This window comes from Acomys russatus, chromosome 5 (assembly GCF_903995435.1).
Source record: "Acomys russatus chromosome 5, mAcoRus1.1, whole genome shotgun sequence".
Classification (NCBI taxonomy): Eukaryota; Metazoa; Chordata; class Mammalia; order Rodentia; family Muridae; genus Acomys; species Acomys russatus.
In genome coordinates, this window is record NC_067141.1 from 29,746,680 (window position 1) to 29,771,392 (window position 24,713).

At 44.1% G+C, this 24,713-nt stretch overlaps 3 protein-coding genes across 5 annotated transcripts in view; all 3 read left to right on the top strand.

Moving 5' to 3' along the window:
• Window positions 1-6,108, top strand: part of Atl3 (atlastin GTPase 3) — a 40,439-nt gene extending 34,331 nt beyond the window's left edge. For both annotated transcript variants that reach the window (XM_051146044.1, XM_051146043.1), the window contains exons 10-13: window positions 601-657; window positions 2,064-2,135; window positions 3,597-4,028; window positions 5,500-6,108. In XM_051146044.1, the coding sequence (XP_051002001.1) occupies window positions 601-657; window positions 2,064-2,135; window positions 3,597-4,028; window positions 5,500-5,586 (648 nt within the window). In that variant the 3' untranslated portion in view covers window positions 5,587-6,108. The remainder of the gene's footprint in view (window positions 1-600; window positions 658-2,063; window positions 2,136-3,596; window positions 4,029-5,499) is intronic.
• The window catches only part of Macrod1 (mono-ADP ribosylhydrolase 1), an 899,697-nt gene that overhangs the window by 478,992 nt on the left and 395,992 nt on the right, over window positions 1-24,713 (top strand). The gene's annotated exons all lie outside the window — the stretch shown is intronic.
• The window catches only part of LOC127189305 (phospholipase A and acyltransferase 3), a 43,763-nt gene continuing 38,393 nt past the window's right edge, over window positions 19,344-24,713 (top strand). The window contains exon 1 of one of the 2 annotated variants that reach the window (XM_051146051.1): window positions 19,344-19,519. In XM_051146051.1, coding sequence (XP_051002008.1) covers window positions 19,505-19,519 — 15 coding nt within the window. In that variant the 5' untranslated portion in view covers window positions 19,344-19,504. Of the gene's footprint in view, window positions 19,520-23,053; window positions 23,199-24,713 lie in introns of those variants that run through there. The other variant, XM_051146050.1, reaches the window with a different exon arrangement.

Consider the following 24,713-nt stretch of genomic DNA (forward strand, 5'->3'; position numbering starts at 1 on the left):
AGGCATTTTACAACCTTAGTGCCCTTCTAGGAGTGGGCCACTGGGTGGCAGTGTTGACATAAGAGCCGAATGATGTTCTTTGCACTCTCTTAGAGTAGTCATTACTGTGCCTTCAAGGAAGATGGTGTGGACAGGAGGTGGGCAGGAGGTTGCTGTGAGCAAGAGACCCGCAAATGAGACACAAGTATCTCCAGGTGGATGGTCTTTGCCAAGGCTGTGGTGAGACCACTGTGCATGGGGCCTGACTGGAATCCCCGCCTTGGTAGGCTTGTGTTGCTTAAGAATATTTTTAGATAACTAAAAATGCTAACATGCACTCAGAGGTGTGCTGTGCTTCTGCTAATTCTTTTGGTTGATCTAGGATTTTAGGAAAATACAGTTGTGTGGTCTCACTTTTTTTTTCTTTTTTTTCTTTTTTTGATTTTTGGAGACAGGTTTTCTCTTGTGTAGCCTTGGCTGTCCTGGACTTGCTTTGTAGACTAGGCTGGCCTCAAACTCACAGAGATCTGCCTTCCTGAGAGCTGGGATTATACTATTTTAAAATATGAGAAAAATGTTTTAGAATTATATTTTTGATTGTTTCTATGTTTGTATTTTAAGGCATATATAAAAATTTACCAAGGAGAAGATCTGCCTCACCCAAAATCCATGCTTCAGGTAATAAAGTCTCTGGTATTATAAATTACGTTTTTCGGTTGCTGGAATTGACTCCTATATGATAGAACTGAGTCCTAAAGAAGAAAGCAAGACCACTCTCCTTTTCAATTGTTGCCTTACCTTGGCTTTTTGTTTTGTTTTTCAAAACAAGGTTTCTCTGTGTAGCTTTGGCTGTCCTGGACTTGCTCTGTAGACTAGGCTGGCCTCACACTCACAGAGATCTGTCTGCTTCTGCCTCCCACGTTCTGGGATTAAAAGTGTGCACCATTACGCCTGGCTTCTTACCATGACTTTTTTTTTTTAAGATTTATTTATTTTATTTATTGTATATCAGTGCTTTATCTGCCAAAGAAGGCATCAGATCACATTATAGATGGTTGTGAGCCACCATGTGGTTGCTGGGAATTGAACTCAGGACCTCTGGAAGAGCAGGTGGTGCTCTTAACCACTGAGCCATCTCTCCAGCCCCAACTTTTTCTTTTTTAAGATTTATTAATTATTAAGATTTATTTATTACGTACATATACAGTGTTCTGCCTACATGTACACCTGCAGGCCAGAAGAGGGCACCAGATCTCGTTATAGATTGCTGAGAGCCACCATGTAGTTGCTGGGAATTGAACTCAGGACCTTTGGAAGAGCAGCCAGTGCTCTTAACCGCTGAGCCATCTCTCCAGCCCCTTACCATGACTTTTAAGAGCGCACTTTGTAGCAAGTGTGTGTGCCTTCTGCTTCATCTGTGTTATTTATAGGACAGCTAATGCAGTTGGGGCTTTGTTCTAGGATGACATACTTGGGAAACACTGCTTTGTTAGACCTAGCTGCTGCAGGGTTAGACAAGCCATTTCCAGTCATTGGTACTTTAGTAGATCCTTGTCCTTAGGATTCTCTGGTCATTTGGTTAAAAAAACTTTTCATATGCTGAATATATGGGTATTTATTACTAAATACTGACTTATTTAGTTGCAGAATGTTTTCACAAAATAATAGCTGGATTTTGTGGCTGATGGTGTAATAAAAATTTTCTCCTTTTTTGTTTTTCTGTTTTTGAGGCACTGGGATTGAACCCAGGTGCTTTACATCTATCTTATGGTTTAGGTAAGTGCTCTACCACTGAGCTTCATCTCCGGTCAAAAGGATGCACTTTTTGAAATAGAAGTAAAGGAATTTATATTTTCTTGGGTTTTGGGAGTTAGATTATGCTAAAGATTCTTAAGTGTCAGAATAGACATTTTGGCACAAAAATTAGACAAGGTATGTATTTTATCAGTTAAATTATATTGAATTGTAAAAAAATCAAAGTTAATAAAAAGGGAGAATAGGAATAGGAAGAGAGATATTTTTGTTTGATTTCCTGGAAAATGCTACAAGAAATATTTATAGTGCACACTTTCCTTTCTTAAAAGGCCACTGCTGAAGCCAACAATTTGGCAGCTGCAGCCTCTGCCAAAGATATTTATTACAACAACATGGAGGAGGTGAGTAGTGACACCTGGGAGTGTCTTTCCTGACCATCTCTGCTGACTTCAAAAGCCCCAACTTGATTCCCCTCAATGTATCTTTTTTGTTTGTTTGTCTGTTTGAGACAGAGTTTTATTTAATAGGCTGGCCTGAGAGTCACTGTGTAGTGGAAGGTGGCCTTTAAATGCCTGGTTACGCTGCTTATACCTCACCAGTGCTGCAGACAGGGATGTGCATTAAAGGCTTGTTTTCATCTATCAGTCCTTGTGTACATATGCCACATATATGTATGTGTTCAGAGGCCAGAAGAGGGCATTGGACCCTCTGAAGCTAAAGTTCCAGGTGGTAGTGAATGGCCCAGCACAGATGTTGGAAATGTAGTCTAGTTGTCTGGAGAAGATGCGCATCCTCCTTTAGCTCCTGAGCTGTCTCTCCTGTCCCTGCATAGTATGTCTTCAGATGATGGGACATAAAGCTGTCTTTCAGGTTACCCCAGTAATTGGGATGTTCTAATTATTGCTTTTTTAAATTTAATTTTTCTTTTCTTTTGAAACAGAGAGTCTTTTCTATGTAATTGGGATCTTTTAGTTATTTGTTTTGTTTTGTTATTTGTTTTTTCCTTTTTGAGACTGTGTCTTGATATATTGTCCAGGTTGGCCTCAAATTCATGGCAATCCTTCTGCCTCAGTTTCCTGAATCTAGATTACAAATGTGTGCTGCCATGTCTGCTGTTTCTTTTCTTTTAAGATTTATTATTTATGTGTGCATCTATACCTGCAGGTACCTGAGTACACCAGAGGTGGACATTAGGTCCTCTGGAGCTCCAGTTATAGGAAGTTGTGAGCTTCCTGATGTGGGTGTTGGGAACTGAACTCCAGGCCTCTGCAAAAGGAGCAAGTGTTCTTAACTGCCGCACCGTCTCTCTAGCTTCCCAGTGTCTAGTTATTAACCATCTCTTAGCAAGCGTTTAATTAGTTATTATATTTTTATGCAGGGACTTGCTATGTATCCCTGGTTGGCCTGGAATTTGTTATGTAAACCAGCTCACCTAAAAAATATATGGATCTCTTGCCTCTGCCTCCTGAGTGGTGGGATTATAGGCATATGCTAGTATGTCTGGTTTTGGCCTTGGCTGTTTCTCTTCTGACTTCTTATTGAAGCAGGGTCTCGTGTAGACTATGTGGGTGTCACCGTGAACTTTTGGATCCCCTGTAGCCACCTCAGGAGTGTGGGGATTACAGGTGGGCACCACCATCCTGATTTATATGATGCAGGATTAACCCAGTGCTCTCATACTAGGCAAGTATCACCCTAGCTCCATACGGTGCTAGCCTCAGGCTCCCTGGAATACTTTCTGAAGTTAATTTCTAAGTTTTTTTTTGTAAACTCATAAGAACATTCTAATCTTTACTGTGTCTTTTTACTTGTCTTATTTGGCATGTATAAGAATTTTCAGCATGTGTTTTTGTCATTTTTAGGTTTGTGGGGGAGAGAAACCTTATTTGTCTCCAGATATTTTAGAAGAGAAGCACCAAGAATTCAAACAACTTGCTCTGGACCACTTTAAGAAGACCAAAAAGATGGGTGGGAAGGATTTCAGTTTCCGTTACCAGCAGGAGCTGGAGGAGGAAATGAAAGAGCTGTATGAGAACTTCTGCAAACACAACGGCAGCAAGAACGTCTTCAGCACCTTCCGGACCCCTGCAGTGCTGTTCACAGGCATAGCAGCCTTGTACATAGCCTCAGGCCTCACTGGCTTCCTCGGGCTTGAGGTGGTGGCCCAGCTGTTCAACTGTTTGGTTGGGCTGTTGCTAATAGCACTCCTTACCTGGGGGTACATCAGGTATTCCGGTCAGTACCGTGAGCTGGGCGGAGCGATTGACTCCGGTGCAGCATATGTGTTAGAGCAGGTGAGTGGTGCTGGCTGAGGCTGAGGGTCTGTGGTGATTGCTTCTGCTGTAAAATTTAGAAGAATTTCATAGTGAAAAAGGGGGTAGGCCCATTTTCTGATGGGCTTTATGTTTTATTCTTTTTTAGTATATTAATATTTAGTCCATTGTTTTAATGCTTAAAAATGGCCCATTAATGCAAAAAAGGGTCTTTGGTCTACTGTTCCTCATGGGGCAGTTTTATTTTTAATGTGTACGAATGCTTTCCCTGCATGTGTTTGTGCACCACTTGCATACAGTGCCCGCAGAGGCTATACGAGGTGGTGGTACGAATGACTGCGAGCATGGGGCAGCTCTGGTTATGTGCTCTTCAGATCCAGTTCCTCTGTGATTCTCCCCATCTGACGAATTTACTTCACTGATACAAATAGGAGCTTAACAATGTTATATTTTTAATCCTATTGGGTTAGAAAACGTATGTCATTGCCTTCATTTATTTGTTAAATTTTTATGTTCATATTTTAAATTTTTTGTTAATATACAAAATAATGGTTTCTTTAAGGCATCTTCAGACATCCCTTCATTTATATCTGCAAAGTGCAATTGGTGTTTGAAATTGGCATGACCTCTAGGGTTTTTTATTTTTAAATTTTATTTAAATTTGTTACTGTTGTGTGGATTCTGTTGTGTTTTATATCTGAATGTGGGTGTATGGGACCCAGAGCACAGGATGTAAAGGTCAGAGGACAACTTTGTGGTGTCAGATTTCTCTATTCAGCTTTACCTGGGTTCTGGGAATTGAACTCACGTAATTAGGGTTGAGCAGCAAGTGTTTACCTGATGAGCCATCTTTATTTAGCCCATTTAAGTTGAGTTTTTATGTTTTGTTTTGTTTTTGTTTTTTATGTTGCTTAGGCTGGTTTCAGACTTCATATGTAGAAGAGATTAATTTGAACTCTCACACTCCTGACTCTATTGCCTCTAATGAGCTTCCAAATGCTACAAGTGCTAGGGTATAGGCATATGCAATATGCTGCACCTGCCTGAGCTCCAGTCTTAATTATTTATTTTTTGAGACAGAGTCTTTTTGTAGTTTAGGCTGGCCTGGGACTCGCTGTGTAATGCAGAATGGCCTCAAACATACACAGTCTTTCCACCTCAGACTCCTGAGTGCTGAGATAACAGATGTGGACAGATATAGCTGGTCATTTTGTATGTTTTTAGGACTAGTTTGTTTCTTTTTCTGTCACATACCAGGTCAACAGTATGAAGCCAGGGAGCCTCCACCTGTTCAGCAGAGGAGCACATGCTCCACTGACAGGAGTCAGCTGTGGCCGTGGTTTCCTCTCACCACTGTTGTCTCCATCCCTCTATCTTCTCAGCATGCTGTTGATGAGGAAAGATATTTGGAAGTTATGGCCAAGGACTTTTTTTTTTTTCACACTGTGTTGTAACTTATTAACTAATACATTGACTAAATGGACTTTTGCAGGCTTCTTCTCATATTGGTAATTCTACTCAGGCTGCAGTGAGGGATGCTGTCGTCGGGAAACCACCTGTTGATAAAAAAGCACAATAGCATCTTAATGGGAAGGTCCATCAAGAGCCAAGTCAGCCTCTGGATTTCTGCTAACGCCATCATGGGGCCAGTTCCAGAGGAATGGCAGAGCTGAGAACACCCTTGAAGATCTGAGACAGGGCACTGTAATAAAAGAACTGACTTCTCCTGTGGTTTCCAATTCCACTTGTCTTGGAAGCAGTTCTTTTTCTTGCTGTTACAGACCCAAGGCTACTCTTTTCTCTGTTCTATGCTTTTTGCACTTTAAGGGGTGGGGGTGGGGGCTAAAAGGAAAACATGGAAATGCAGCTTTCAAGTCTTTGATGTGCCACATAGTGCCTTTTAAGACGAGTCCATGCCTCTGCCACCATGAAGGTTGAGGAATGGAGGACAACCTTATGAAATGGATCAAGTTTTGTTTTTAGATTTTGGATTTTAGTTCTTTTGTACTTTTGAAATTTTTTTTAAAAAAATGTTTACACAACTTGAAAAAGGCTCAGAACTAAAGGATGACTAAAATGATACTTAGTACATTTAAAAACAACCCCCTACCCTCTCCCCAGCTGCACCAGTGATTAAAACTATTGCCTAACTATGCTAAGCAATTGCTTTGCCCTGGAGCTGCTCCCTGGCTGCTTTACTCTGCAGACTCAGGTCTTGAAATTACTCTGTTCCCAAGTGGCAGTGAGCTCTCTCTCTTTCTCCTCCCTCCCTAACTTCTGAGTAGCTTGAATACAGACCTATGCTACCATCATTGCTTCAAAAGCCTTACTTACATGAATTCTCTTTCCTATGCAGCATTTTAAAAAATCATTAAATATTCTATGGTCCAGAATATAAGGTCTTTTACCAAGTAGGCTGGCAGTTTTGCTGAACTTGCTTTTTAAAATTTTTATTTCTGTAGCATCTTTGTAGAAAAGAGATAAACTGTCTTTAAAAAGTCAGTGGTTCCAGCTGGGCTTGGTGGCTCATGTCTGTAATCTCAGCACTCAGCAGGCAGAGGCAGGCAGATCTCTGTGAGTTCAAGGCCAGCCTGGTCTACAAAGCAAGTCCAGGACAGCCAAGGCTACACAGAGAAACCTTGTCTCAAAAAACAAAAAAATTAGTGGTTCATAGTAAAAAGAATGAACTAGCTCTTCATGTGACTTCTGAAAAGTCACTTGAACTTGTGCCTTGGTCAGATTTCACTGTTCATTTATAAATGTATATGTGACATTCTCAAAAATAGTTTTCAACAGAGAAAAGTCATTGCCAAATATTACTACTTCTACTTAATGTTCAATTTCATTTTTCTTAGCAGTAATACCAAATAATCTGACCTAAAGTCTTTACCCCAACTTTTTGTGTGTATGTGTGTGTGTCTCACTTTGTTCCCCTGGCTGCCTGGAACTTGTGATCCATTTCAGGGTAGCCTTCAGAACTCATAGAGATCCGTGTGCCTCTGTGTGCCACTGTACCTGCTCCTCTCCTCCTCCCGTTTTTTAATTCTATGTGCTGTCTAATGTTCATAATATCACAGCCAAACTTAATTTTATTTAGTAAACTTTACCCTTTTTTTCCCCATTGAAGAAGGAAAGGAACTCAGTCTAGCTGAACTATTTAAAATACCTCTTTAGCTGGGCATGATGGCACACACCTTTAATCTCAGCTTGGGAGGCAGAGGCAGGTAGATTGCTATGAGTTTGAGGCCAGCCTTGTCCACAGAATAAATCCAGGACAGCCAGGGCTACAGGGCTACATAGAGAAACCCTGTCTTGAAAACAAAAACAAAACAAAATCAGGGGCAGAGCAGATGGCAGTCCTTTGTTCATCCTAGCTTGATGCCTGGCTTGGTGGCCAAAGCTGTTTCATGCCTAGGGCACATAAAAGCCAGACAAGATGAAAAAAAAAAGGGAAAACAAAACAAAAGTCCCTCTTGATTTTCCTTTTGGTTAGACTAGTGGTTTTAAATAACTGGCCTAGGAAAGACAATTGTTCAGATTCTAAAATTTCTTTTTTTACATTTACCTTGATTATGTGTTTTGTCTATTAGTTGGTTTTTTATTTGACTTTGTAATGGTGAATTGTTGTGGACTTAAACCTTCAAACATGCCTGCAAGTATAGAAGCCTTAATTTTTGAGATAATTTGAAATTTGTTGTGGAAAGGAGATGCAAGGGTTTTGGCAAGACTTAGTGTGAATTTTGTGTGCATGAAGTATGAATGAAAGGCAGAAAACATTAATCTTCTTGTCATAGTTTCCTTTCACTAACAGTTTCCAACCAAGCATTTAACAAGTCCTAAATTAATGTTAAACATTTTACATACTTTTCATACAATCTTTTCCTGAACTTCTTTGTAATTTTTCCTTTTGCTGTGGCATTTGGGAATAATCCCAGCTTGCTTTAAAACTGTTCACTGCGTGTGAGTGATGACTGATGGTGTAAGGGTTGGAAGCTCACTCCTGAAGTAGTGCAGTTTTCAGGTGATGTCCTGAATCTGAAAGCTTGTACTGAGTGATGGCCTCAGAGAGGGTTTGGGGACAGGGTCTTGTTACGTAGTGTAGGTTGGCTTATAACTTGCTTTATAGTTTAGATTGGCCTTGAACTTGAGGTCCTGTTGCCTCATCCTTCCCAAGTGCTGAGCTTGTAGTGTGTGTCCCCATGCCCACCTCTGGTTCCACTCTAATGGTGAGAAAGGATGATGTGGAGAAAATTTGCTGTATTGCTTCAGTGTTACACGTGTGTGTGCTTAAAGTGAATGTTCCATTAATTAACGTATTCTGCTTCTGGAACATATTTATAAAGTTTACTTTGAGGGTTCCTAGTTTTCCTTGGCCTTTTTTCCTAACTTTAAATTGTTGATTTTCTATCACAATTGTTAGTACAAAATCCCTTTATGAGACTGGCTAGACTCCTTCCCCTCTCTTACCCCTCTCTACGCCCCGTCTTCTCTCTTCTCCACCCCCCTACCTCTCCCCCCATGCTCATTTAATAAACTCCTCTACAACATTAAAAAGGGGGGAAAAAAAGACTGGCTAGAAATAGTCCCGAGGAGGTTCATAACCGGTTGAAAGAATCTGTTTAGCTGGGCGTGGTGGCGCACGCCTTTAATCCCAGTACTCGGGAGGCAGAGGCAGGCGGATCGCTGTGAGTTCGAGGCCAGCCTGGTCTACAAAGCAAGTCCAGGGCACCCAAGGCTACACAGAGAAACCCTGTCTCGAAAAACCAAAAAAAAAAAAAAAAAAAGAATCTGTTTACACTTCCATGCTTTTCTGTGAGCTTAATGGAGATTCCCAAAACATGATTAAAAATAAGTCACTCTAGGAGAATGTTGCCAACATACTGTCTTTGTTTTGGGGTGCTAGGGATGGAATCCCAGGGCTGTGTGTATACCAGACATTTGCTCTATCCACTAGGTTAAATACTTCAGTTTGCCTCTTATCGTCAAATGGATAGAATTACAACTTTGAGTGTTTTGCTGAGAAGTCTCCTATGATTCGTCACTTGCTGATAAATTTCACACATCCCTTTTGCAGAGTACCAAAAATCTGTTTCATGGATGCTTGTGACTTTTTCTCATTTCTCCCTTTTTTCTCTCCCTCCACTCCCTTCTCTTTTCCTTTTTCTGTGCGGGCCCCAGCCAGAGGTGTGTGTTTGATACCTGCTGTGAATGTTTCTGCTTGATTTGCTTTCTTTCTCACTTGAGGCTGACAAGCACACAGGCACAAGCACTGTGTCTTCCTTGCAGTTTCTTTAGTAAGTCACACACAGTGGTTCCTGGGATATGCCCAAGCAAAATATAAAAATAAAAAATTTGTATTTTTCAAAAAGTATCATAGAAGTGTCAAAAAAGACCTATTTTGCCTGTGTAGATTTTTTTGGAATGTAATTGAATATGATTTGATTTTCCTATAAGGTAGCCAATATCTCCGCATCGTGGAACTGCAATGTCGCTCTATCCTGGATACTGGTTCTCACCTGCCTTTTCATGCTTTAACCTATGGGGTGTATTAAAAGAAAACCGGATGCTGCTTTGCATCTAGGGATTGGTGCAGTGGTTTTGTGCTTGTGGCCCTGAGAATCATCATTTATAAACATTAGTGGGCGATGGGTTGAATGAATGAGAATGAACTGATCTTCAGAATGGGGTACCCAACAGGAAGTGCACTTAAGCATTTTGAGCACCTTTACCTGAGGTCTGCTGCCAAGTCTGCTCACCCATGAATTTACTATGTTTAGAATAATTAGGGTACCCTAGTTCAGAGGATTGTCCAAGCTTTTTAAAGCTGTTGTAGTGCCTTTATTTTGACACCTGCCCTCACGCACAACTGAAAAGGCCAAATTGAATCCCTAAATCTTTCTTTGTTTTTGTTGATGACGATGTTTTGTTTTGAGAAAAAGTCTCAGTGTGTAACCCTGCCTGTTCAGAGACTCACTATATAGACCAGGCTGACCTTGACCAGAGATCAACCTGACTGTCACTTTGTGAATCCCAAAATCTTTTACACACAGAAAACCCCAAGGTATTAATACCAGTAAAGAAAAGGATGAGATCATAACTATGAAAAGTAGTCATCAGTGCCTCCCTTCCCCATAGCAGGAGCATCACGAGATAGCTCTACAACAGAAAGATTTTCCTAGCCTTATGTCTAAGGGAAGGTCACATTGATGTCCATCAGGTGACTAGAGTTGTTATGGACTTAGCCTTAAGGGTTAAATCTTGAACATACACAAGTTGTTCTCAGTTTTATTTTAAAAATATTTTTAAAAAGCACAATGGTAAGCAATGATGCTGTTCTGTGTTAGAGGCTCTTTTCTGTTTCACTTTTGGGTTGTACATTTAATGGATTAAAGATCACAAAACCATGCCACTGTGTGTGTTCCGTTCTTTTGCGGAAGGGCCTAGAGAACAGTGGGGCCCGGTAAGGAGAGTTGGTTATCTGGTCAGAGGTACTTTGCCCTCCACAGTGACACTGAGCAGGTTAGCAGTGTGTTGGTCAGGTTGTTCAGCTGCTTGAAAGTGTGTGGTCTTGAGATATGTGGTATCTTAGTTTGTAGTACTTACTGGCTACTTGGAGCCAGAGCCAATTAGTTTCTCACAGTGGGGAGGCTAGAGGGATAGCTGTGCTGAAAGACTTCCTCCTCGCAGGTGACCTGGGAGGCAATGGGGAAGTGGCACTGAGTTTGCAGGCCACTAGAGGTCAGGCCCAGCTGCTAGACTAGTAGTCTAGGAGTCTGGTGGCCAGAGATTGCCAGGCACATAGGGTTTACACGGAGTCCGTGAGCATGGCAGGGAAAATTGAATAGCCAACACATTGACTGTAAACTTTGGTCATCTCTGATGGGTTTCACATATATTTTGGAGGCCCCCAGCCAGATCTCCAGAGACCGAATGCTGACACTTTGGGGCGTCAGGACCCCAAGAACAGCGAAGAATGCACCAGCTGCAGAGGACTACTAGGGGGTGTGCAACAATGTTTGCTGAGTGTTCTGGAGGCACCCTGACACTCCCACCTCACCCCCCCCCCGCAATGTAAAGAGTCATCTGGTTTGAATACCTGGAGGTAAGTGTAGTTTGTAGGGGGTGCCATCTGGTTGGGACACAAGGGTGGTCAGACACCATCATAGATGATGTGTCCTGGATCCAAGTAAGATGTGAGACATGACCTATAAGTGTTTACTCTGTGTCTCCCTGTATTTCTGTCAGCTCTCATGGTTGGAGAAACATCTGAAATGGAAGGAGTGAGCAATCCTGAGACCATAAGGTAGGAAGCACACTTTTCCCTGCAGGCTCACGGTGTATGCCCGCCTGCACTGTGCTGCCTCCATCCTGGGGATGCCTGTGGCTGCTGCTGCTAACTATAGCAGCTCCTGAGTGGTGGTTACCTGTAATAACCAATTGCTTTCTCTGGTGCAAGTCCTCCCTTTTTGCCTTAAGATCTACACTTGTCGGAGGCCTACCCATTTGTCTTAGCCAGGTTGTCAAGAGAAACCCAAAATTACCTCATAATCTCAGCTTCTGCCCAAGGAGATTGGCACCTCCCTACCCCATCTCCCACTCTCGAGTCCTTGCTTCTAAACAGTGGCAGCCAGGAAACCTTCCAGCTTATCCAAGATATGTTAGGTAAGTCAAGAACTTGAAGAACCACTAGCTGGCTGTGTGTCATGGCTCTGTGAGGCATATTGAGTACTCCCACAGACTCAAGTGCCTTTGGAAACCAGTGAATCACTAGTATTGCCTTTGTCATGCAGTTGGCCCCAGAAATAAGGAGAAAGTTCTAGAAATGAGGGATTTGAAGGGATGAATAGGTCTCGACTTTTAGGAACTGCTCAGAAAGCTTTCAACAGCCGAGATTCAGCTGAAGACAGTCAGGGAAAGACATTATGTAGTGGAGTGATTGCTGCCTTTATGGAAGCAGACAAGAGGAAACAAGAAATAGACCAGGAGAAAGGGTTAAAAAGATGAAGCCCTGGAAGCCAATGTTGTAATTAAGGGGGAAAAAAATCCACAAAACACCCTGCTTCAGTATTTAGATGACTTAGTAGCTTTAGCCTCTTCAGAGGAATGCAGACAGGCACCAGAAGGCTTTTTGGACACCCTCAAGCGCTGAGGTACGGAGGCTCAGCTAAAGTGTTTCAGCTGTGCATCTTGCAGGTCATATACCTAGACTACAACCCAGAGAAAGGTAATGCTTTCCTATGACCGTATTTCAGCCATTGTGCAAATCACAATTCTCACATGGAAAAAAGACAAGCATAGGAATTCCAGGGGGCAGGCAGTTGCGTACTGCTAGCTATGGACAGAGGTAGCCATGCCTTCAGTGCCAGCACTGGGAGTACACAGACTGGGAAGTCATAGTCAGCTGTTGTGGACAATCTGAAGCTGCCCCATATTTCATACCTGGGGTTAAAATGAAAACCTATTTCTGTGTTTTTTAAAGTAGCCAAAACTCCAAAATTGTCACTACAGAACACAGGAAATAGTGGACCAAAGCAAGACTGAAAACTGGCTAGGCAGACTCTGCACCTCCATGTCTGATGTCAAAATGCTCTTTAGACCTCCAGCTCCTTTCAGCTTTGTTGACTGCAACACTTCTTTCTCTTTGGTTCTACCACCTTTCAGCAGCTATCCCATAACTCTAGCATCTTGTTACTCTTGAGGTCTCCAAGGCAATCCAGGCTTCACCTTCACAGCTTCACACAATGGCCTCTCTGGGCCTCCATGCGGGGACACCCTTCTACACATTCCTGCCCTCAGTGCTTGCTTTATTACAGAGGGAAATTCCATCCTTGATTCTAATGCCAGAGCCACATGGCCAAAGCTGCCAAGTTCTGCTACTTTCTGGGACGGGAACATGGTCCTCTTGTTCAATCACATCTTTACCAGCTTTCTGTTTTCTTTTTTTTTTTTTTTAATGTGTTTTGTTTCTTTGTTTGTTTGTTTGTTTGAAGACAGGTTTCTCTGTGTAGCTTGGCTGTCTTGGACTTGCTTTGTAGATCAGGCTGGCCTCGAACTCACAGAGGCCCATCTGTCTCTGCCTCCCAGAGTAATTTTTTTTTTTTAATTTAAATGTATAGGGTGCTTTGTCTGCATGTCCATCTGCAGAAGACATGGCCAGAAGGCGTTGGATCCTGTTATAGACAGTTGTGAGCTGCCATATGGATACTGAGATTGAATCACAACCCCTGAAAGAATAGCCAGTGCTCTTAACCATTGAGCCATCTCTCCAACCCCATGTGGGGTCACTATTCATCCTGCTTTCCATCCCTGATAATGGATAGTGTCAGGTATTATTCTAGGTGAGCAAAATGTCGTCACAGGTTAGTAGGGGAGGGGCAAACTCAGGTTGAAATGGGAGGAAACAGAGACCCAATACATGGGGTTGTCTTTACTAGTGTTAGGACCAGGGTGAGGAGCGTGAGCCCCTTTGTGGTTTTCCTGTAGTGCTGAGACTTGCTTTAGTTTACCTAGTAACTAATAATAAGGCAAATCCAGCTTGAATGGGTGTGTAAATGCAAAACTGACAGCAAGCACTAGAGAAAAACCTTCGGGGCTCCTCACTGTGCGACAAATTATCTGCTGTGGCAGATAGTTTCCCCATATGCCTTCAGGGAGGCTGTCACAAATAGCTCTAGCCTTATGTCATCGCACTTAAATGTCACCAGAGGAAAGAGTCTTTAATTTTTTTAAAAAACCCCTGTCTCTTTAAAAACATGTTTACCCCTTGTCAGGAAAAACCACCAAAAAAAAAAAAAAAAAAAAAAAACAAAAACAAAAACAAAAAAAACACCCAAAAAACAAAACAAACAAACAAACAAAAAACCCCACATGTTTACCTCCATTCCAGAGAAGGCTTTCAGTTGGGATGGCTTGAGTCATGCCCTTTGCAGTCAGGGCTAGCCCAGGGGACTAAGGCTAAGGAAGGAGAGGCAGCCCCAGGTCACAGATGGTGATCTGCAGGCTACTCCTACCAGAGTCACCAAAGGAAAGACTGCTGGCCAGCCCAATACAAGAGCCCACTTCACTCCCTAGCTTCCTAGAATATATGTTTAACAAATAGGAGATTGAGACACTTAAGCCTGGTACACTTACTAGGGTAAAGGGTCTCTAATGCTCTTTTGAGGGAGGTTTGTGCTGCTTGTTATGTAGGGGCTGTGCTTCAGGGCATTTATTTCACTGGGGATTTGTTCTCTGGTGATACTTTGGGAGTTTCAGAGGGAGGGGATTTGGAAGAAGCACTTCACCGTCGTCTTTCATGAAAGCCTAGCAAATTTAGAATTGGCATAGTCACCAAGCATTACCACATATATAAAAACTCTGTATTCAGTTGGCTAAAGCATCCTTCCCATGGGAAGATTTCCTGTTCTAACTGGCTGTTAAGCAACACAGTTCCTCCTGCCATCCAGGGGTCTCTTCCCTCTGGTATAGAGGAGACATCACAAATAGCATCTGCTAGCCCCACCCCTTCCCTTGTTCTACAGTGACCTCTTCTCTACCTGCTCAGATTTCCCATGGGATCTGCATCTAGCTCAAGGCTGGTACCATTTTCCTCAGAAGGCAGAGTGAAAAGACAGCAATTTTTTTTAAAGATTTATTTGTTTATTATGTATACAGCATTCTGCCTGCAGGCCAGAAGAGAGATGTGGTTGCTGGGAATTGAACTCATGACCTTTGGAAGAGCAGTCAGTGCTCTTACCCTCTGAGCCATCTCTCCAGCCCCAAGACAGCAAATACTTAAAAAGCAGTATTGCTCATAAGCAGAATGGATTTGCAGAAAAGCCTGAAAGCTGCAGTCAAGTAACAAGTTGGATCTTTGTCTACCTTGTCAGGGGCCATGGCTTAAAAATGTTCCCTAGAGCTCATGTGCTGGAAACCGAAGCCCCAGTGCTAGATGTTAATGGCATCTAAAAGGTAGGAGTGTTGGGAGGTAACTGGGCAGAGCCCTCACCAATGGACTGACCCCTTCGTGGTTAGTGGGTAGTGGAAGGAGAGGCTCAATCAAGAAATCTCTGTCTGGCATCCTAGTTCTGTGGAGCTGTGCAATGCCACTGCCACGCTATGGTGCAGCCTCACCAGATGCTGAGTAGTCTCCAGATGCCTGTGCTGTCCTTGTTTCCTGTATGAGCTGCCCAGTCTTTGTTAAGGGTAGTCTACTGATAGTGCTGGCATCAAATAGCAGCTTTTTTTTTTTTTTTTTTTTTTTTACTGAATATTACAGAATGGTATGAAAAGTAAAAGAAAAAATGTAAAGCTCTCTGACTGTTGTAGACTGTTGTCATACAATTATTTTGTTTGTGTTTGGCATGGTATTTGGAAAGATGGGCAAGGGAGGTGTCAAACAGCTGGGCCCACCTAGAAACAGAAGCCAATATGGGCCCCTCCAAATACTCTGAGGTTATAGATAGCTCAGTGTTCAAGCACTTGCCTAACCCTGGATTCTACCCCAAGAATCACCACTACACAAAATACGCCCCCCCCCCATCTTTGGCTTATTTGTTTTATTTATTTTACTGCATTTGAGAGAGAGAGAAAGAAGAGAAAGAATGAATGCACGCATGTGTTCATGTCAGAGGACACCTTGCAGGAGTCAGTTTTCCCCTGGTGGCAAATACTCTTTAACCACTGAGTCATTTCACCATCCCTGTCCCCATCCTGGGTTTAGATGACCTTACAGTCACCAGCCCAGTGTGCTCAGCAGTGGATTGGTTGAGTGATAGAGCACACGAAACAATGGTACTTATTAATGCTGACTCCTTACCAAAAAGCAGCTGAGTATCCTGTGATGTGGATGATCATGTGCCTCTCACGTTACCAACTCCTAACTAACGCACCCTGACCCGGGGAAGTGGGGCGGGGAGATTCATCACGCAGCAGACCGAGCTCAGTAGGTTAATGAGTTCTTCCCTTGGGAAATACATTCTTTCACATTGTCTAACAGTGCCAGCAACCCATTTTAAAGATGAACAGAATGAGGCTCAGAGGAGACTATACACTGTAGATTCTTTGTTTGTTTGAGAAATGGTTTCTCTATGTAGCCCTGGCTGTCCTGGAACTCACTTTGCAGACCAGGTTGGCTTTGAGATCTACCTGCCTCTATCTTCCAAGTGCTGGGATTAAGGGCATTGGCCACCATTACCTGTCCCACACTGTTGACTCTTAAAGTAGTAATTGCAAGGTTAGAGTTTGGCATCCTCACTTCAAAGACTTAGTTTGGGCATGGAATGGAGGAATATAGATATGATTTAGAATTCATTTTAGCCTTGCCTCAGCTGCTGCCAAGGTGCTTGGTCCTTCTGAGGAAGCTAAGGCCACGTTCTGGTGAGACCCTCACTTCATCAGGTGACTAGCAGCATGCCAGCAGCCTGAGCACAGCCTCTGTCTCTCCTACATCGACTCTGCCCTCATCCTGCATGACTACAAGGTGATGGCCATGGAGGGTAAGATCAATGCCTTCATTAAAGCAGCTGGTGTCAGGGTTAATCCTTTCTCGCCTGGCTTGTTTGTAAAGGCCCTAGAAATTTCAGCATTGGGAGCCTCATCTGCAATGCAGGGACTGGTGGGCCCAGTCCAGTAGTTGGAGCCACACCAGTAGGCGGTCCTGCCCGCTCCATCACTGCTGCCCCAACTGAGAAGAAGAAAGTGGAAGCAGAGAAGGAAGAATCTGATAATGACATGGGCCTTCATCATTTTGACTAAACTTTTGTTAACATGTTCAATAAAAAGCTAAACTTGTTTTTTGTCTGTTTGTTTTAAAATAATTTTTCTGTGAAATCAGCTCAGCACAGAGCAAGGGACTGTGGTGATTCATTCATTCATAAAACGCCAACTGTGTGCCGTTGGGAGATATATATATATATATATATATGCACTGAACATATATTTTGGATTAAGGTCCAATAATTAAAAGCCCTTCTGTTAGCTCTATAATTCCTAGTTATCTTAGCAGACCCTTGTACAATTCTTAGTACACCCCCTTTGTACTGAGGTCTCTATGTTGACTTAGACCTATGTTTATCTAGAACTTGCAGGCTCTAGGGATCTTCTGCCTCAGACTGCAGTTGTATACCACCAAACCCTTCCTTTTGGATGGTTTTTAAGCTTCACATAGGTTTGTGGGGAGAAGCAAAAATCCAACTTTACCCTCAGATCCTAGTTGGCTTTCAGAATTAAGTTGACATGAAATAGATGAAACAAAGGAAGGGCATAAAGACTTCTCTGACTCAAATTGTGTGTAGCATAGGAGTTTGCAAGGAAAAATGAAGACTTACAGACTTGTGGCCCAATTGCAATTGCTAGTGTCCATAAGGCCCCGAGTGTCGCTCCCAGGATCAGAAGGAAATAGGAAGTGTGAGGAAGAGGAAGAGATGAGGACCCCAAGAAGCAGCTGGGGAAGAGAGTCGGTTGGTTATATACTGTGCACAAAGGATAGTTAGGTTTTGCAGAAGTGATTGCATTACGCGGGAAGTCTGCAAAGTAGAGTCATTACTATCCTTTTGGGTTTGGAGCGGAATCCAGGGCCTCCAGGTTGTGCTTTCTTTCTCAGAGTTGGGGAAGCTGTCGTATGGGAATTACACTTCCTGCTTTGTTATTTTGTGTTTGAGACAGGGTTTTACTGTGTAGCCCTGGCTGGCTTTAAACTCATAGAGTTCTTCCTGCTTCTAGCTCCTGAGTGTTAGGTTTAAAGGCCTGTGCTACCATGCAGTGCCTCATCTCTTTTTAAGAAATAGAAAAGAACATTGTACAGAAATTAACAGCAGCTACGTTGGCCCCAGACTCAGTAGGCCCCAAGACTTTAGCACAACTGACTCCATCATGTAAGTATCATTCAGGCTGTAAAACTCAGCATGTAGACAGCACCACCAGACAAAACTGAAACAAAAGCCTAATCCATCAAAGCCATACTGTTCTGGGAAAGTCTCAAAATGCACTAACCTTGCTTTTTGGCTTCTGTAGTTTCACTTCTTGATGACTGTTCTTGTTAACTGAAATATGTCAACCCAGAACATGATTTCTGTGTTTAGAAGTTCACCCTGAGAAAAGCTCAGTGCTACACTGGGATTCTGAATAGCCAGTGTAGTGGACAGCCAGGTTAACGAAGACTTTCTATTGCCTTAAACCCGTGTCCGAGTAGTCTTCTCTGGTGAATACCCCACAACGACAAATAAGTGTGTTTTGCCAGTATGTATGTACATGCACCAGGTGTGTATACCTCATGCTCAAAGATGTCAGAAGAAGGTAGCAGATCCCCCGGAACTGGAGTTTCCTATGGTTGTGAGGCACTATGTGGGTGCTGGGAGCCAAACCCAGGCCCTCTGAAGGAGCATCGAGTCCTCTTAACCCCTGAACCATCATCTCAGCCCTGTATTACTGTTGTTGTTTTGTTGGTTTTTGCTATTACATTTTAGGTTTTGGAGGCATGGTCTCTCTACATAGCACTGGCCCCCTCAGAACTCACTATGTAGAGCAGGATAGCCTCCAGCTCACAGTGTCCTGCCTCTGCCTCCTGAGTGTAGGAACCACAGTCATGAACCACTACATCTGGCTGCTATTATTATTATTATTATTATTTTTAAATTAATTTAGACAAGATCTCAAACTGTAGCCTGGGCTACCTTTAAACTCATGGCAGTCCTCCTGCCTCAGCTTTCCAAATACTAAGATTATGGGCATGTGCCACTTTTGAGTGGAGGAGATAAATTACCTTTCTGTATGATTCATATACAAAGATTAAATGTCATGCGACATGTTCTTGTATGTTTGGCACTGACAGGTGTATATAGGCTGTCAAGGGCTGGGGAACCTTGGGGGCAGAGGAGCTGAGTGGCCAGGAACTCAGCGGGAGGGAGCTATCTAAGTGACAAGTAGTGCAAGCCCTTGGCTATGCTCTCAGCCAGTTACAGAAGGAGGGGCGGGGTGACCGGCTGTGACTCTGCGGCCATTAAGCCGGTCCCTTCGCGCTGGCCCCGGCTTGCCTACTGGGGGGCCCCGTGAGGAAGGTAGAAAGTTTCTTTCTGGGAGCTAAGCAAAGGTGAGAAATCCGGGTGCTTCTGTGGGTTCTCAAGGGCTGTCTGGGAGGTGGAGAGCGCTTGGGAGGACGTAAACAAGTCAAGAGAGTAGCTGCCACCCTCCTGGCATTCGCTGGCAGGTGGTGGGGACGCGCAAAAGCCGGGTTAGTAAGCAAGCGTCCAGGGATTCCGTGAGCCGCTTCTGCTTCTGCCTTACGTACGGCTGCTGCCTGCTGTGAGGTATTTGTCCATTCAAGGACAAGCTCAGGGCACAACGAGGCTAGCGAAAAAGTTGGTGGTTGTTCCTGCAGGGCCTTGCTAAAAGCTCCCCTGCTCCTGGAGACTTGGGGACCTTGATTCTTGTTAGAGACATAATGAGCTCTACTCCGTCTGTGCCTTAGGCATTCATATCGCAGCTGAGCTGAAGTTGAGCTCCACACATCGCCGGACAAAATGTTAGCACCCCAGGTATGTATAGGGAGGGGAAGGGGGGCGGGTGTCGAGGGTGGGCCAGCGATGGGGGTAGTGTTTTAATGGTGACTCTGTTTTTTGGGGGAGGGAGGGTGTCGGCTTGCTGTTTTGAAGAGAGGAGCTCTGTAGTGAGGGAGCCACACTTCCAACTACTGTGGGTCAGCTGCCACCTGTTGAGTGTCAGCCTTTGTTGAAGTGTGCACGTTGGAAGCCACCTGCTTGAAACAGGCTCAATAGAAGGCAGAAAAGGGGGGCAAGTTGGGGGCTGAGTCTTTCTATCAAAGGAGGACACTGGACAGGTTCCTGGGGTCGAATGTCTGAAGTTGAATCTGCTGGGCAGTGGATTTTTCTGTGGTCAGCCAACTCATTTCATCACCATCCCAGCAAATTCGCAGCTCTGTCTTTTCCTTCTTTTCATGCCTCCATCTCCTTTCTCTTTTCTTTCTGATTTTTGGTTTGGTTTGGTTTGGTTTTACAAGACAGGGTTTCTCTGTGTAGCCTTGGTTGGTCTGGACTCTCTTTGTAGACCAGGCTGGCCTCGAACTCACAGTGATCTGCCTGCCTCTGCCTCCCGAGTGCTAGGATTAAAGGCGTGCAAAACCTCAGGTAGCTCAGGCTGGTCTTAAACTTGCTGTTGAATGAGGTCAGTCTTACACTTCTGATTTCCTGGCCTTCACTTCTTGAGTGCTGGAATTACGGGTGTGAGGCCCTATATGCAGTTTTGTGAGGTCCTCCTGCATGGCTAGGTGAACACTCTGCCAACTGAGCCACATCCCAGCTCCAGCCTCTGTTAACCAATGATGTCGTGAGATGTCACTGGGCAAATGTCTTCTTCACTTGAATGGGACTCTGCTGAGTTGGTAGGCTTTTGCAGACAACCCACTTGGGATTGTGTTCCAGTTGAGTACCTGCTGTGCGATTTTCATCAAGATCAAATTCATTCTGTTCTCCAGAGTGAAACATCATTTAAAATGTAACAGTTTTCATAACAGTCACGTGAGTCTAGTTCAAGGCTGATCTTTCAGTTTCTGATACTGAGAGGCCAGACTGTTTTGTTTTCTGTTTTAACCTTTTAGGTTAAAAGCCAGGAAAACCCAAGACCATAGAAATTCCCACTCTAACTTGTGTATAAAGCTTGAACCCCGCTGAAAAATACATGTGTGCTTCACATGACTGTGTGCTCTTTGACTAACTTTCTTGCAGTGGACAATTTAAGAAACGTGTGTGTGTGTGTGTGTGTGTGTGTGTGTGTGCGCGCGCGCGCTTGCTTGCTTGCTTGCTTGCTTGCTTTGGGGGTGTGCATAAGCCCTGGCAAGCAGAGAAGAGCTTGCAGGAGGTTGCGCTCTTCTTCACCATTTGAGTCCTGGCATTTGAACTCAGGTCATCAGGCTTGGCAGCAATCTACTTGATCAGCTGTCTCACTGCCCCCACATTTATTTTTAATTAAAAAAAACAAGCCCGATATTTGCGTGTCCCCACCACCTGCTAGCGAATGCCAGGAAGGTGGCAGCTACTGTCTTGACATTTATTTGTTTGTTTGTTTGTTTGTTTTGTTTTTTGAGCCAGGGTTTCTCTGTGTAGCCTTGGCCATCCTGGACTCACTTTGTAGACCAGGCTGGCCTCGAACTCACAGTGATTCGCCTGCCTCTGCCTCCCGAGTGCTTTGACATTTATTTTTAATTTAAAAAATTAACATGCTTTTAATCCCAGCACTTGGGAGGCAGAGGCAGGCGGATTGCTGTGAGTTCAAGGCCAGCCTAGTCTACAAAGCAAGTTCAGGACAGCCAGGACTACACAAAGAAACCTTGTCTTGAAAAACAAAAACAAAAACAAACAAAAACCTAAGAGTAAGAAATAAATGCACCAGTTGGAGGCTTGTATGGAAGTTATTAATCTCACTGATAATTCCTGCCCTTTCAGGCTGAGCAGGGAAACTCATAAAACTCTTTTCCTTGGACTCAGCGCAGTATTTATAGTCATCTCAAACAGGGCTGTGAAGCGGGGTATGGTGACACTTGGGAGATTGATAAAAGGGGAGGCAGAGTTGGAGGCTAGCCTGGGCTGCAGAGAGAGACCTTGTCTCAAACAAGATCAAACAGGACTGAAGAGATGGCTCACTTTTCTAGAGGATGTGGACTCAGTTCACAGCACTCACAACCCTCTGTAACTCCCATCCCAAGGGATCTCACTCACACCTTTTCTGGCATCTAAGAGTGCTGTCCACGTGTGATGCGCAGACACAGGTGCAGTCAAAACACCTGTCATTAAATTAAAAAGTGAAAAAAAAGTTTAAAAAACAAAACCAAAACCAAACTTAAACCTTCAGGGCTGTGCCAGGAGGCCTGAGTAGCTTGCTCTTCCTGTATTCGGGGAGGAGGCAGGAATAGTTCAGCCCTGTTTTCTTTCTGCCCTAAATTTTCTAACTGGATAGGAAGTTTGTATGAAAGCTCCTTTTATCTCCTACCCTCTGTATTTCTGAACACTGGGTGTGTTTCCTGGAAATAGGCATTCAAACTAAAACTGAAACCTACATTCCGTGAGATGAAATGCCAATGTGCCTTTCAATCCTGAGTCTAGAGTCCTGTAATTGAACTGACTGTTTTCTTTTTTGTTGTTATTGTTTTCTTTTCTTCTTTCTTTCTTTCTTTTTGGAGACAGCATCTCTATATGGTCCTGGCTGTTCCGGATTCCACTATGTAGCCCAGGCTGGTCTCAAACTCAAAGAGGTCCTCATGCCAATCTCCTGCCCCCCTCACCCCCCCACCCCCACCGCCCCCACCTCCAAGCCCTGGGATTAAAGGTCTGGGCTACCAAGCCAGGCCTGACTGCTTTCTGATTTTAGCCTGACAGCTGGGGATATCTATGGAGCTGGTTAGGGTGCAAAGAAAGGAGAGGGAAGAGCATGCTTCTCTAGCAGAAGACGCTCCTGGCCCTGCAGGCTGCATCTTCACTCCTGAGGCCAAGAGGGGCCGGAGAGGTAGGCAGTGTTCCCCTCTCCAGGCCCTCAGCCTCTGATGAGACCAGGCTGGATGCTGGTAGAGAGAGTCACGCCCTTGCCCCTCAGCATGCTGGGCCAGTCTAGATGTTAGGGTAGGCATGGAAACTGGCCATACATTTCCCTGGCTCAGCCCATTTATTATAGTGATTCTGTCTATGAGAGCTGTGGAACTGGGCATCAGACATACACTAGTAATCCTACTTACGGGGGAGGTGGCTTGCAGAGTTGGAGGCTAGGCTGGGCTATGTAACAAAATCCCCATCTGAAAAATAAATATATAAACCCCACTACTGTCAATAAGAAGACAAAACTTCCACTAACAATGAGAAACTAAGTCAAATCCAAAACCCAAGCAGAAGAGGCTGGGCTGGGAGCAGAGAGGTGGAAACAGCTTGCTCTGCAGGGTGTGAGGGAGGAGGCACTTGAGATCTTTCCCTTATGTTCACCTTATTTATCACTTGACCTTGAACCTAGTTTCAGTTTAGAAGAGAGGACCAATACCAAAACTGAAACTGGAGCTCCACAAAACGAGAGGCTGACAGGCTGTTCGTGTGCACTCTACATACGGCTCTTTTAGGGTCTACTCTCCCAGTGTCTGTTTTACCATTGGGCAGCTGTATCCAGGCAGCTCTGTGGTAGAATACTGCTATGGCTTCTGGACGACCGCTGAGGCCTTTGGTAAGTTCATTCCCACCTTGGAACTCATTTTTCTCATCTATAAAAGGATGCTGTTTCTGGGTGTGGTGGCATGCACTTTTAATCCCAGCAGAGGCAAGTGGATTTCTGTGAGTTTGAGACCTCCTGGTCTACATAGTGAGTTCCAGGACAGCCAAGGCTACACAGAGAGAATCCCTGTCTCAAAAAACAAAAACAACAACAACAAAAAGATGCTGTTGTAAGGACTCCAGGTAACTTATAGGGCTTGGTAATGGTGTGTGAGTTGGGGGTGGGGCAGTTCTGAATGCACAGAGGAGCAGGTTTACCCTGGAGGAGAATAGGCCTGGTTTTCAGTGCTGTTGAACCTGGGTGGGCAGGCAAAATTTCCTTCTTTCTCCAGGATGCTTGGGGCATTAGTGCTTCGGAGGCTGGGTGCTTGCTGGAGTTGCCGTCTCTGGCTGACTAGGTAGCCTGAGTAGGGGCATAAGGGAAGGCTAATGTGTCAGGCTGGGTCTTGTCTGTCTTTCTTCTGGGCTGGAGACAGGGAGTCAGGGCTGCCAGGCTCTTCCCTGTTCTCCCACATCCCCTCCCCTGTACCTACCTAGCCTACAACACAGGGTGGTGTGTCCCTTATATGTTTAAGTGGTTTTATAGCATTCAGCCATTATCACAATTATTTCTTACACAAACTCTGCTGGATAGGTATTAACAGTCCTAATTAAACGGAAGGTCCGCAGAGATCAATTCCAGGACTTTCCACGGTTTCCAAGGGTACCTGGTGTGTTTCTGGGAGCCAGTCATCTCAGTTCAGCCCCTAGCCCCTCACACACTTTCTTTTCTCAAAGCCTTGGCATGGAAACCCTTCAGCTTCTCATTGCAAAGTCCATTCTTGGCAGGACCCTGACTTTACTTGTTTTTCTTAAGCTTCTAGACCTTTTCCTCAGTATCAAAAATGAAAGGCACAATTGGGAATTTTTCATGTTCACTGGGCATGTGGTTTACCGGAACAGGGAGGAGAATTCTCTCAGGTTGGATTTCACAAGTCCTCCAGTGTCCTCACTATTTCTGGATAAAAATAAACAGCACCCAGCCATGGTGGCTGCACAAGCTCAACATTTCCTCTGTAGGAGTTGTGTTTGTAAAACCATGCGTACATGCACATGCATGCAGTGTGCTTCAGGAGACAAGAGTCTTGGGCAGTCTTGGGTGCCATCCCTCTTTCATTTTTTAAAAAAGATTTATTTATTTATTATGTATACACTGTTCTGCCTGTATACCATGGGGGGGGGGTGCAGGCAGAGTTTCTTGCTTTACTGGCTGGCTATGTGGCATGATGCATGTGCGGAGATCGGAGAACTGCTTTCAGGAATCACTTCTCAGCTTCTGCCTTGTTGAGGCTTCCCCTGTTTCTGCTACTATTCAGTGTACTCCAGGGTAGCTGGCCCACAGGCTTCTGGCATGTTCTTTCTCTCTGTCTCCTTCTTGCTGTAAGAGTGCTGGGCTTAGATGTATGCCACCCCTTGTGGGTTTAGACAT